This window comes from Phyllobates terribilis, unplaced genomic scaffold (assembly GCF_046119375.1).
Source record: "Phyllobates terribilis strain yellow unplaced genomic scaffold, ASM4611937v1 Scaffold_2__4_contigs__length_985480577, whole genome shotgun sequence".
NCBI lineage: Eukaryota > Metazoa > Chordata > Amphibia > Anura > Dendrobatidae > Phyllobates > Phyllobates terribilis.
Window position 1 is genome coordinate 89083361 of NW_027362762.1, and position 15010 is coordinate 89098370.

Below are 15010 nucleotides of genomic sequence, written 5' to 3' on the forward strand. Positions count from 1 at the left end.
TAAGAAACAAAAATGAGCAAATACCCTGTAGTAAGTAAATGGTAATAGTACATATAAATAACATAGGATACTCAGTTCACACTATTTTGATCAAAAAAGCGTAAAAGCCATCCCACCACAACCTGCCCGTGGGAAGCTGTGTAAAGTCAACCAAGTCCCCTATGTTATTCACATGTACTATTACCATTTGCTTACTATAGGTTATTTGTTCATTTTGTTTTTGTCTTGAGTTTTGTCTGTTAAATGGCCACAGTGTGAACGTGCTTCTACACATTATACATATACCAATGTATGATCCGGCTCATTTCTTTGGTTTTGCTGTCGTCTCTTGTACTCTGTACAAACAGGGACGTGGCTCCCCCTTTTTGAGCTGGGCATTTCATCTATATAGCTTCCCATTGGCAGGTGTCTGCACAGTCAGACCGGGGTCCTATTCAGCCCCTATTTATATTGAGGTCGGCGGACACAAGGCGAGATTTTAATAATAGATAGGACTGTCCTGACTGGGTACACCTTGTCATGGTGGGATGGCTTTTACGTTTTTTTGATCAAAATAGTGTTAACTAAATACCCTGTTATTTATATGTACTATTACTAATTACTTACTAGAGGGTGTATGCTTGTTTTTGTCTTTATACCCAATATCTCATTTAGGGGAAATTCAGATGGATTCATGAATAAAGATATCAATAGTGGGCTTTCATTGTGAGAAACTAATTCCCCATGTGTTGAAAATGCATTTTTAGTAAGGCGTTTTTGACCCGCCACCATTAAGTTGCAATCATTTCCCAATGTGTAGTGTTTTGCTTTTTGATCGTTAAACATGTTTTAAAAATTTTTGACTATTTTATTTTTATTTTTCGGTTATTAAAATAATAATAAAAAAACTCACATGAAATCCAGTAGTTTTCACTCTGGCCACTAAATAACAGACTGACATTTTGGCACGAATTCAGCAAAGCAAGTTTTCCAGAATTCGGCAGCGAATTGTTTTGAAAAGTTGTAAAAGTTTAGTGTTTTCATGACAGTTTCTCCCAGCTCTGCCAAAAAGAGCAAATCTGGGGCAGAATGGGGGTCATGACGCTACAGCTCGTCCAACTGACAAGGAGCTGAAGCATTCCCTACACAAAAATATAACTCCAGTCAAGGACAGGAGTAAGACTTCTGGCATGGCGCACAGAGCCTCTACATCAATCAGGAGCGTCTGACTCCACCATGTCTCCTCATTAAGACCAGCGAGAAAATCCCGAGTCTTGATGAATCGGGACCTCTGTATCAATACAATGACAAGTAACATCTATATCTATAGCGAACACAAGATCCGTACCTTGTCACAGATTACCTACTCATCCCTGCATAATGACCTCTGCACAGGTCACAGAGCATGCCCACAACACTCTTCAGCAGAAATAAATTAACAGCTTTGGTCCACATGTTCCTATAATCTATGTGGCTGCTGGAAAGCAAATCCCTAAATTCTATTAACAGCAGTTCAGACAAGACGGCAGCTTCCATGTCAATGTACATAAAAAAAACCTGAAATTAATAAACATATCTAGTATGTTTTAATATCTGTCTCTAATCCGTACAAATATTGGAAAGTCAGTGTCTATGTGGGTGCAAGTGTGGGGGAATTTCGCAACTTGAAAAATGCCGTAATTGTTAACGGGCCCAGGGTGGGCTAAAAAACAAAATCCAATATTCACCTAATGGGTTGGAGCTGCTCATGCAGACTCACTATTGTACCACCCCACCCCCACCGGGCTGAGCGGCGGGCCCTCGCGCCCCGGCTGACCGGCGGGCCCTCGCGCCCCGGCTGACCGGCGGGCCCTCGCGCCCCGGCTGACCCTCGCGCCCCGGCTGACCGGCGGGCCCTCGCGCCCCAGCTGACCGGCGGGCCCTCGCGCCCCGGCTGACTCAACTTCTTTCTCCACACAGACAGAAAGTGGAGTTTTCAGTCACTCAGCCACCGCCAGATGCTGATGCCCCGAGACCGTTGAGGGACACAACAGCAATTGCAATGGAGTATCACTGGTTGGGAAGAGGTGTATAGGATTTTAATTTCTAATTCCACCCTTGACAATAACTTTTAAAAAGTGGACAACCTCTTCAATCATGTTTGGTCCAAAATCATAATCCTAGCCCCCCTTGTCCTGCCCATGATCTATAAAATATGTAAGTCCTTTTAAGCCATGAGGCGTTATGGAAACTTTTCGGTTCCCACATGCTCGTCCCATCCCTCTATCCAAGCCCCTTCCATCAACCAATCCTCAATCAATACTTGTACACTAAAGTCCTTAGATGTCCAATGAAGATGCAAAAATTCTTGCAGAATGATAAGAGAAAAATGTATCTTTTTTGATTTTATACAAATTGTTGGTGTTTGTGCCCCTTTAACTGCCCCTTCTTCCTAAAACTTTCTGTAAGTAATGAGCCGGAGAGAACAATGCTTTAAATGCTAATAAATAATGAAATCACTGATGAAAGACAAGTTTAATTGATTCATTAATTTTTTAGCAGGATGAAGCCTCAAGGTAATTATTGCAGAATCTAATTTACGAAAAGTAAAAAAAAAAATAACATATCTGGTGACTCATTCATATGGCAGGAGAGACTTCGAGATCCGGAGTAGGGAACGTGAGGTGAAGTTACTACTTCTAACTCCTCCAGAGAATGTATTTTATCTGTCAATCTCAAGTGACTGCACAGATCCAGCTCATCAGAAGTGTAAAAGATGGCTCAATACCAGGCAAAAACTGATGCATCCTTCAGAGTACCTTGTTTCATATGGCCACACTTTTACTTCCATGTAAAAGCCACAACCGAAAGGGGGTGTGAGGGCAATGTACCTGTGGCTACTAAAGAAGGCCATGTACCTTACATTGTTATTCCTTCCTCCTAAGTTCCTATACAGATGCACGCTTGTTTGGCCACCTGCGATACCAGAGGTGGACGGGCAGCAGGGGAGGGCGGGCAGCAGGGGAGGACTGGCAGCAGGGGAGGACTGGCAGCAGGGGACGGCGGGCTGCAGGGGACGGCGGGCTGCAGGGGACGGCGGGCTGCAGGGGAGGGCGGGCTGCAGGGGAGGGCGGGCTGCAGGGGAGGGCGGGCTGCAGGGGAGGGCGGGATGCAGGGGAGGGCGGGCTGAAGAGGAAGCTACTGAAATGCAATGGCCTGGATGAAGGGTTCTGCTTTCGTTGATGGCATCCAACATGCTGAAAAAGTTTGAAAAAGATGAAAATCCAATTCTTGCTTTTAACATATGCCATCAGGGCGAGTAGGGTCAGCCACATGCACATTAGATGGTCCTGATGTGCGGTAACTGGCAGAAGCGTCCGTGCCAATCATAACACGATGGCATCTGTAACAGTACACCTCTAGTGGTTGTCCACTACTTTTTACATTGATGGCTTATCCTTAGGATAGGTCATCTATGTCTGATCCGTGGGATAGTCCGATACCCCCGCTGATCAGCTGCTCTAGGTGCCGGAACTGCTCAGTTACAGAGCTGCTCCATCTACTGATAGTGGCCGCAGTCGGGTACTACAAAATTGATTTGAATAGGGGGCAGATGTGCAGTACCCAGCCGTGGCCACTATCAGTAGATGGAGCAGCTCTGTAACTGAGCAGTTTCGGACACCGTCAGCACCTAGTAAAGCTGATTGGTGGGCTGCACCCCCCACCGATCAGACACTGAGGACCTATCCTAAGGGAAGGTCATCAATGTTAAAGTAGTGGACAACCTCTAACTATTATGGATAACTTTTAGTATTGCACTAATATTGGTCAGAGAGACCTTTTTGGCCAACTCAGGTTCCATTTGCAACTATAAAATATGCAACCTCTGGTTCTGACAGTTTTGGGCATGTTTTTAACATAAAAAATGATTACAGAAAGTAAAAAAAGTTCACATGCCCATTATAATAGGATATGGCAAAATTATGGCCATGAGGTCCTTGTTATCTACAGGGGAGATTTTTTTTCAAAATAGGAGAGGATTTAATATTTACGGCCACAATTTAAAAAAAAATTGCTCTAAACCCATAAACTCTGGAGGAGAATGTAGAAAAGTCTGCGACTATTGCAAAATAATGAGAGCCAACACGCGGCCACCGGCGCCACACGGCTACTAATACACCCTGCCGAGATTACACACATTATTCATCCTATTTAACACGATAATGCAAAAATCAATTGTAATCTGGGAGGATTCGCCTGGCTGGATCCTCAAACAGGATTCCTAATGACTGCGCTCCAAGACCAAGGAGCAAATTAAAAAGTTTTCTGTTACTAAAAAGATTAAAGATTACAAAGAACGTGGCCCTCATCAGCAGGATACATGACCGATATGATTGCACTGTATCAAGCTGATGGGGGCCAGTATTGCCACCTAGTGGATAGCATTGTGGGAAAAATACTCCCAGAAACATTGCTTTTAAAGTGAGGGTCTAATGAGGTAATAGAATAGCAACAGAAGGATGCAGGAGACATTTAGGATACCTGTACAGGTTGGGGATTTACCACAATGACCTGGCAACACCAAAAAAAGCCAGTCTACTTCCATCTTTAAAAGAGAACAGATTAAAAAAAATAGCACCAGTATGTGAAAACAGGACAAAAAGAGGAGGTGCAAGGGATACGAGTCACTGATGCTTTTTATCATCAATCAATTCAGGTTGTTAGGCTGGTTTCACATGTAGAAGTCTGGACTATCTCGCGCATGCGCAATGGCTGCCAGCTCAGTTTACCAATTAGGAAAGAAAGCTCGTCACTTACCGCCGCTTCCTGAGCATCAGACGTGCACAAATGAAACTGGGGATGTACACCAACCTCACCGTGCATGCAAAGGCAGTTAGCCGTCAACATGTATGTGCATGTATTTCGCACAGGGCGGGCATGCGCGAGATTCGCACAGGGCGGGGCATGCGCGAGATTCGCACAGGGCGGGGCATGCGCGAGATTCGCACAGGGCGGGGCATGCGCGAGATTCGCACAGGGCGGGGCATGCGCGAGATTCGGGCGGGGCATGCGCGAGATTCGCACAGGGCGGGGCATGCGCAAGATTCGCACAGGGCGGGGCATGCGCAAGATTCGCACAGGGCGGGGCATGCGCAAGATTCGCACAGGGCGGGGCATGCGCAAGATTCGCACAGGGCGGGGCATGCGCAAGATTCGCACAGGGCGGGGCATGCGCAAGATTCGCACAGGGCGGGGCATGCGCAAGATTCGCACAGGGCGGGGCATGCGCAAGATTCGCACAGGGCGGGGCATGCGCAAGATTCGCACAGGGCGGGGCATGCGCAAGATTCGCACAGGGCGGGGCATGCGCAAGATTCGCACAGGGCGGGGCATGCGCAAGATTCGCACAGGGCGGGGCATGCGCAAGATTCGCACAGGGCGGGGCATGCGCAAGATTCGCACAGTACGGGGCATGCGCAAGATTCGCACAGTACGGGGCATGCGCAAGATTCGCACAGTACGGGGCATGCGCAAGATTCGCACAGTACGGGGCATGCGCAAGATTCGCACAGTACGGGGCATGCGCAAGATTCGCACAGTACGGGGCATGCGCAAGATTCGCACAGTACGGGGCATGCGCAAGATTCGCACAGTACGGGGCATGCGCAAGATTCGCACAGTACGGGGCATGCGCAAGATTCGCACAGTACGGGGCATGCGCAAGATTCGCACAGTACGGGGCATGCGCAAGATTCGCACAGTACGGGGCATGCGCAAGATTCGCACAGTACGGGGCATGCGCAAGATTCGCACAGTACGGGGCATGCGCAAGATTCGCACAGTACGGGGCATGCGCAAGATTCGCGCAGTATGGGGCATGCGCAAGATTCGCACAATATGTGGCATGCGCAAGATTCGCACAATATGGGGCATGCGCAAGATTCGCACAGTATGGGGCATGCGCAAGATTTGCAAAGAGCGCAACATGAGGTCAGAAATTCAATTGAATAGCTTTGCGCACATGTCAGCGTGTTTCCACAGACCGTTTGTCTGTGGGAAAAAAACACGTTGACATGTCCGTTTTTTACCCGCTGCAAGGGCCGCAAAACTTCCCACACTGATGACACACGCCTGGGAATCAGTGTACAGTTAGCGCTGTTCCCAAGCGCCAGGTTCTGAACGCTGCCCTCATCATTGTTCCTTGCTCATGCTGCGATCAGCACCAGCAGGGGACAATGTTGAGAGTAGTATTCCGCTCCCGCAGTGTCCAACTGTAAAAATAAGAATAAAATAAAATAAATCTTTATACTCACCTGTCCCAAGTGTCCCCCGCTGTAATCCATGCGACTGCTCACGCCGAGAAGAATGAGTTCAGTAGTGAGCGGGCCCCGGAGGTGCGTTCAGCGAGCGGTGTTCTGTCACTCACTGAGCTCAGCGGAGGTCCAGGGCTCACTTGCTGCAGCGCGTCATTCTCCCCTGCTCCTCGGCGTGAGCGGTCATATGGATTACAGTGAGGAACACTTAAGACAGGTGAGTAAAAGTATTTTTTTATTTTATTCTTATTTTTACAGTTGGACACTGCGGGAGCAGAATACTACTCGCAGCGCCAGCAGGGAACAATGATGTGGGCAGCGTTCAGCATCAGCTGCTTGGGAATAGTGCTAACTGTTCCGCCGATTCCCAAGCGCCGGTACGTGTGCTCCTGATGAAGGATACGGACATCTTCGGTACTGTTTTTTTTCCAGTACCGGAAATATCAGGACGTGTGAAAGAGCCCTTAGAATGTTATTTTGGGCAAGAGCTCATGCACACAGTCTTATTATGGATCCATAATATGCAATTTCTCCGATTTCTAGTTAAAACCTTCTGCAGAGCTGAAGTCATGTATAAGAAGGGAGATTCCCAGCGGCTGTATTCTCCATACACTTCAATGGACAGGTGGCTGTGTTTCTGTGTCGCCCTCTACAGTTGTTGCAGACAGAGCCAGGCATACATAGAAGTGCGGCCACCTCTCCACTGACATGTATGGAGTATTCATTATAGAAACCATCTAATGAGCAGCATTTTGTCTCATGTGGGTATAAAGGGTATTATAGTTAAAATTCAATACATATCATTCCTCCAAAATTTGCAACTGGTGGAGACCTCTAGCACCTGGGAAATCACTGGGTTCAACCAACATTTCTCTAGTAATGATGGCCAACTTAAAATGCAAACACATTAAACACATGGGACACATCAGTTACTTTAAATTGGTCTGGTTTCACATCTTACCTTGCAGGGATCCTCATGAGTTGGTGGTTATCACCAGGAAAAACAAAAAAAAACACCATTACTTGGTGTCCCTTCATATCATCGTATACCAGGGAATTTAGAGCAGATTTCCATTGACAAAAGTTGATTTTTTGACAAAAGTTGATTTTTTTATATTGTGGCCCAAGAGAGACATCTCTATTCATGCAATCTATGTTTACTTGTAAAATAAATCTGTATCATGGCTACAATATATAATGCCGATATATACACTGAAATGGATTTCTGATCCGGTTACCTGCGTTTTTCCTCTCCTTTCTTTCTCAGAGTCTTCCAGTTGATTTAGTTTCCGCTGACGAGCTTCTTCCAGTTGAGCTTTGAGTTTTGCAGCCAGCTCCTGTAAGACACAACACAGAATAAAAATCCAGGCTAAAGGGGCTCTAAAGAGCAACAAAAAATAAAGGTAATTGCTAAATGATTTCATTAAGTTTATTGTCCCCTCCTTGTAATGGAATTAAGGCAAAAACCATCTTCACTGCCAGGGAGATATGAGGGTGGATGAAGACAACCATTAAAAATGTTTTGTATTTTATATCCTCTCCCTGGGTTTTAAGATGTGAAAGAGGATCTTTCACCAGTTTGAGCATGTTAAACTGGCAACATCAAGGAATAGTGGCCGCAGAGATGAGTAAATCGTCGTTTTTATTATGTGCTTTCTCCTCTCCATTGCAGAGATATTAGCTTGTAAAGTTTAGGTTATTTATAAGTAAAAAGGGGTTTTACCAGAAATTCTTCTCTGGGGGTGTGTATTTCTTCCCTTGTATAACGTTGGCCAATCATAAGCAGACAGCAACATACAGGGGAAAAAAGAACACGTCCCCACAACAGGTTAGATCAGGCTTTATTCTGTGTGTAGCTAAAAAGAGGTGTGAGAAATACTGGCCAGAAATGAGCATGATTACTAACAGTTCTTCTGCTTTCATCTCACAGCAGTGGGGCTGTGCAGCAGAGCTGTGAAGGTAGAGCTGCTAGAAGGGTTTGTAATAAGACAAAGCTCAGCTCTGCTGTAATGCTCCCCCCACCCCACAGCAACTGCTGTGAGATGAAAGTTGAAGAAGTGTTGGTGACCGCAATCATCTCAGCTCTACTCCAGAACTATGTAATCACACATAACTCTTCTGTGAGACGAATGAGGAAAGCAGACTGTGTGTCATTACATGTCTCACAATGAAAAAACTGCTCAAAGCAATTGTGGGGGTGTGTTCTTCTTTTCCCTGTATGTTGCTGCCTGTTTATGATTGGTCAACCTCATACAGGGGGAAAACGTACACGCCCACTAAGAAAGTCTCTGGTGATGCAATTTGGCTTATCATAAATTATTACCTAAACTTTCCAAGCTAATAACTCCGCAACGGAGAAGAGAAATTACAAAATATAAAACAAGGTTTTACTCAGCTCTGCAGCCGCTATTCCCTGATTTGGTCAGTTTAGCATGTTAAACCTGGTGAAAGATCCTCACTAAATTTAGAGGATGGAGAACACACATAGTTCTGAGGTTCAGTTTATTAGAGTAGAAATAGCCAAAGACATGTGATAAGTAATGGTGACCCAAGCCCTCTAACGTCAATACTTAAAACATAAGCAGGACAATTTTTGCAGCTGGAATCAGTTTACATGAAAAAGTAAGGATAACAATACTGCTAAAAATTTATAGAAATCAATGAAATGGTTAATAAACACATTCACATTCGCTCTTTTAAGACTGTGGGAAAAAGAAAAAGAAAGTAGCGTATAAAATATTGTTTCAAAATGTAGGTGCATGAATAAATAACTTGCACAATAGATAAAAGTAAAAGTGAAGCATGACACCCCAAGTAACTTCAACCTAGACACGGATTGGAGCGTACAGCAGCAGGGGACCTGCGCTACCTTTCTGCCACTGAAACATCACTGACGGCTTTTAAAAAATCCTTTTGAAGATTTTATCAAAAATGATTGCAACTAAGAGAACGGTGTCACCCAGCTCTCCTAATAAATTGTGCTAACCCTCTTTTAAACAATATAAAATTGTTGATGCCAAGCACGAATCTTCTCCAGGCTTCTTCCTGCTTTTTATACATGAAGTAGGACCATTTCCAGTTAATATGCTCTGTCCCTCCCTGCAGAGGACTGTAGTAAGTCCACTGCTTGTGACATGCAAGCAGCTGCAAAAGGCACAGCCTCCAGCCTCTCCTGTGCTTTAGGCTTTAGTTTCTGATAGATGTGACCTACCTACCATGGGACATGAACTTACCAGAGCTACTACATGCCAAGCAGATTTCCCAACTATGAAGACCTGGTGTCTTCCGTGGGTGTAACGCTACTCAGACACCGCAGGGTGAGGGTAAAACAGTGTGGCAATACTTTATTGAACCACAAAGCAGACAATAAACACACAGAACAGTCCCAGCAAATACCTAAGATGGTACAACATTACACAGTCTCACTCTTCTTTCTCCGCCCGCATGGGATAGAACAGCTGCGACTTTGGAGACTTCCAGGGCTGACTACCTCAACCAGTGGCCCCCTGCTTCTGGTGGGCCCCCACAGAGAGAAGCTAGCGGCAAGCTTAGGATGCTAGCAGTCCATCGAGGTACAAGGTCAGGACACCCAAGGATCCCAACCGTGAGTTTCCATGGGGTCTGGCGAGCGGTGGGTCCCTTGTGGCAACACCAAATGTCTCCATGGGTTCTAGGCGACCGATGAGTCCTTCCTAGCAACCCCAAATCAACATATCCATGGGGCCAGGTGAATTCTTTGTCCTCTCCTGGACTCCCTAAAATGTATCCACGTCTCTCTGATGGTTAATGAAGCAGATCCGAATCTTTCTAGTCAGGGCCGCTACCCTTAGACTCGAATCATGTAGAATACAAATCTGTGTCTCTTTGGGTAATGTCATGCAATTCATTTGCTGTCCTGAAGGATGTCTCTTATTCTCCTTGTAAAGTCTTCCTGCATCTCTGACCCAAGACTCATTCTGTCTCTCTACAGAAACACATGTCCCTTCTTAAATACACATCCACAGGTTAAGAATAAGGGATATTATTCCACAGGGCTTGAGTATCCACAGCTCATCCCCCAAGATTGACTGGCAAACACCCTATAATGGTATTTAACATATCTCGCAAACATTCATTGTTCTAGCTAATCTATTTACATAGTTTGTATCACAGGGTTAATCAACTAAAGAAGAAAACAGATTAAAGAGTCAGCATAAAAATAAAGGTATGCTGCTCTTGCCATCAGAAAGTATGTCTGGCATAATTAAGATTTTATGCTGTATATCGTCACACCTACCTAAGCTCAATTATTTTCTCCTCTTAGGAAAGCTAAAAAGGGTCCACTTTCAGTAAAGTGGTCCTCAAAAGCTGTAAAATACCTAAAAAAAAAAAATCCAAACACTAGGTACTCACTCTCCTTGGCTCTAGCAATGGCTGTCCACGTTGCTCCGGTTTTGTCTGCAGCGGTGATGTCAAGTGGTCAGTGCGCATCAACACTGTAGCCAATCACTGAGCTCAGTGGTTAGCTCCACTTACTTTGGCACAGCAATCGAGTTCAGTGATTTGTCTGCATCGGTGACGTTACATTGACTATCTACATAATCGCTGAGCTCAGTGGTTGAAGACGTCTACCTCAGCACAGATTTGGCTGCAGTGAACAGGGCTGATATCACTTCGACAGCACATAGCCAATGACTGAGCGCAATGGCTGGTGCCATCCACCTCGGCACAGCCACAGAGCTCAGTGATTTGGATGCAGCGGTGACATCATGTTGGCAGCACGCATCACTGCTGTAGCCAAAGACTGAACCGGAGCGGTGGAGGAAATGCGTTGCTGGACCCAGGGAAGGTGAGCAAAACGACACACTATGGCTCCGATGGCAGAATGGAACTCTATATAGTGCGTGTACCCCAAAAGTATGGTGTGGCCATGATGTGATCACATTTAACAAAATAATTAGTTTTATAAATCGATCACATTTCCTTTATCGCCAAAATATCTGCTCCGAATGTCATAATAGATCTGTGCAATAAAAAAAAGCATAATTTATTTTAATAGACGAGGCGGATAATCATCAAACAGTTAATTGATATTCTGCAATAATCCAAAAACAGATCTACTCATTGCTGCCAAGTTTGTTATATAATGAAGCGATTCATTCTGCGGTTATGTGCATAGCGTAGCACACATTATTAGTTCACACTGCACCCTGGTGAGGTTTTATTACTGCTGGAAATAACAACATTAATAAAAGTGCAGAGACTCAGGACAAACAACGTCAGACTGAATTAATAACTGCGGCTCTCGGCCCCCCATGGCCGTAGCTTACTGGGCAATACTCCAGAAGAGCTGTACTAAAATCAAGCGGAATCCCTCCAAGAAGAAGAAAAGTTCAAAAGCAAAGTGTCAAGAAAGAAAGTTTATAACCTAGTATCTTCAGATTCCTTTAGCCATCAGTTTCTGTAACTGGAAATAGTTTCCTGACAGCAATGTCGGCCATATTAGCTCTCATGGTCAGAGGTGTTCTGTCACTTGGCCACCCAGAGAAACATGTCCTTTTCCTAGGTCTGGTGTCCATTACGGTCACTGAGTAAGAAAACAGTCAAGTTTTTAATTCTTTGCTGCCATAATGGGGTTTTAGTTCTGCCCCATTAAAGCACCGCTCTAGTCATTAAAGGGGTTGTCCACTATTTAATCGACTCGGGATCCCAGCTACAATAAAAACAGCCTACTCTCACGTCTGGTAGCAGCGCTACTCCAGAGATGTCGATGCTGCTGTTCCCAGACGTGACTTGTTGCTTCCCGTGCCGGCTGCAGCCAATCAGCGGCCGCTCATCAATATTCCGTAAGGGCGGATGTCCACTAATGGAATAAATGAAGGTTGCGACTGATGAGCGACGATCATTGGCTGCAGCCGGGATATAACATAAGTCACTTCACTCTCAGGGAACACCAGCGCTGACATTGCTGAAAAGAGGTGACTATGCACTGCTTTATTTTAATCGGGGTCTTGATTAAATTAAGATGGGGTTGTCCCGTAGTGGACAACCCCTTTAACTCTAGCTCAGCTGCATGGCGGAAAAAGTGAATTTTAACTGTCACTGTCATTTCAACAAACTTTGCTTAAATCAGTAATACAAGCAAATATAAGAAACTTTGTAATACATATGATTCTTTCACCACTTATGAGCGACTAAACTCATCAAATACAACTACATACTGGCTCAAGACAAGAAAAAACTACCGGCTCACTGAGGGATCAGATTACAGCTGCCTACTGAGATTTATGGATAAGGGAGGGCAAAAAAGGAACAGAGAGAGACAGAGATAGACACACACAGACTCATGCTGCTGCAGAGCTGGATCCACAGCTACACTGCTCAGAAGGGTTGTATAATGTCCTATATGCTGCATCTGACCATGTGCCAGACAGACTGAAGAGCAGGAATGCAGCTCTCTGGGTGTGCAGGGTATGGGAGACATCAAAGCAGCTAGCCTTTACCCACTAGCTCAGAGACAACTGAAAATTAGAGAGACTGTAAGGGGAAACACTGTTTAAAATGCAGGATACAAGTCTTATGGCTCAACGGTTAGCACCACTCTTAAGATGCAGTTATGGGCTTACCGTGTTCCCCATTATTTCCGCCTTTACAATCTTGGCACCGAGCTTGTTCATCTCTTCCTCACTGAGTATTTGAACAGGTTGTGGTTTTGCTTCGGGTCTGTGAAAAACAATATATAAAAGTAAACACCCAAATATCATAACAAGCCAGTGAGCAGATAACTGTAAAAATATAGAGAAAATTACAATAATTAAAGGGTTTCCGCCCCTCATCTTAAAACATGATGGAATTTACTTAGGATTCTGGAAGTCAGTTTGATGCGGAGAATGAAGGGGGCACAGTGTTGGTATAGCGCCGTATCCCCACTTTTCCCTGCACTGCAGCGATGTCGGCCATTTGGCGCAGCAGGCCCCATCCATGTAAATGGAGATGTGCTGCGGATCCCAGCAGAGGGAACCAATGATAATAATAAAGCACTATAAGAGCATTGTGTCCCCTTCCTTTGCGGGATTGATGAGGGTCCCAGACATTGGACACCACTTATTATAAATTTCCAGATACCTGACCACAGTTTAATGTCTGGGACACCCATTTAGGCTGATGGTTACACGGCCATCCAATGCAAGCCTCTGTTATGGTAGGGACACGGAGCTTAGGCAATGGCACCGTGACTCCGCGTTACCCTTTAAGACTCGAAGGTGACTTGTGGAAAAAATACAGCCAAAACTTGGCTTCAATTGATCCCTATAGCAAGGGGCAAATATCCTTAGACGCTAGCACAGGTTATAGTACGGGGGGAAATTCTGCAGCAAGGGCAGGTCTCCTGTAATCCTTTGTGCAGCTCAGCTCTGGTTTAGGTAGTGTAGGGTACAGTCAGTACTAGGTAGTCCACCGTCAATTCAGCTGTGGCGAATCATAGCACAAAAAAGCTGTAGAGAAGCACGGCCACACTGCCCTCACCCTGCACAAGTAGTAAAAACTGCTTATGGTGCACACAGCAGTCTAATATGTCCACGAACGATCCACATTCTCATGTTCTGGAACTAGCCATCCACTCTTTTTGAGCGTGCCGTTTCTCTTCATCAGCAATCATCCAGCACTATAGGTGCTGCACATTTCTTTCCCTCACTTCCGAGCATTATTTGCTCATGTCATTGTCTAATGGCTTCTCTGCCCTGAAGTGGGAGGCTGTTGATCTCTTATGCCTTGTATGCAATTTGACAGAGAGACAGAGTCCCGCCTCTAAATCCGGTAGAGAGAGAGTTCGGTAACCCACTTCAGGTAGAGAAAGCCCCGCCCCCACTTCCCGTAGAGCGACAATGCCCCACCCCTACAAAGCCCCGCCCCACTTCCTGTAGAGACAAAGCCCCGCCCCCACTTCCTGTAGAGAGACAAAGCCCTGCCCCACTTCCTGTAGAGACAAAGCCCCGCCCCCACTTCCTGTAGAGACAAAGCCCCGCCCACACTTCCTGTAGAGACAAAGCCCCGCCCACACTTCCTGTAGAGACAAAGCCCCGCCCACTTCCTGTAGAGACAAAGCCCCGCCCACTTCCTGTAGAGAGACAAAGCCCCGCCCACACTTCCTGTAGAGAGACAAAGCCCCGCCCACACTTCCTGTAGAGAGACAAAGCCCCGCCCACACTTCCTGTAGAGCGACAAAGCCTTGTCCACACTTCCTGTAGAGCGACAAAGCCAAGCCCACACTTCCTGTAGAGCGACAAAGCCTTGTCCACACTTCCTGTAGAGCGACAAAGCCTTGTCCACACTTCCTGTAGAGCGACAAAGCCTTGTCCACACTTCCTGTAGAGCGACAAAGCCAAGCCCACACTTCCTGTAGAGCGACAAAGCCTTGTCCACACTTCCTGTAGAGCGACAAAGCCAAGCCCACACTTCCTGTAGAGCGACAAAGCCTTGTCCACACTTCCTGTAGAGCGACAAAGCCTTGTCCACACTTCCTGTAGAGCGACAAAGCCAAGCCCACACTTCCTGTAGAGCGACAAAGCCTTGTCCACACTTCCTGTAGAGCGACAAAGCCTTGTCCACACTTCCTGTAGAGCACAAAGCCTGCTTCCACCTTGCTATAATCCACCAGGGTGTCTCTGCTGATTACACCTAACAGGGAGTAGACAGCAAGTTAGACTAAAGAGAGACACCTTGTGGCCGGCACTCTGGAGTGAGATATAGTACTTACTAAA

General features: G+C 45.8%; 1 protein-coding gene across 2 annotated transcripts in view; it reads right to left on the minus strand.

Moving 5' to 3' along the window:
• Window positions 1-15010, minus strand: part of CWF19L2 (CWF19 like cell cycle control factor 2) — a 156441-nt gene that overhangs the window by 100703 nt on the left and 40728 nt on the right. For both annotated transcript variants that reach the window (XM_073662189.1, XM_073662190.1), the window contains exons 9-10: window positions 12878-12974; window positions 7511-7609 (exon numbers count right to left, since the gene is read on the minus strand). In XM_073662189.1, the coding sequence (XP_073518290.1) occupies window positions 7511-7609; window positions 12878-12974 (196 nt within the window). The remainder of the gene's footprint in view (window positions 1-7510; window positions 7610-12877; window positions 12975-15010) is intronic.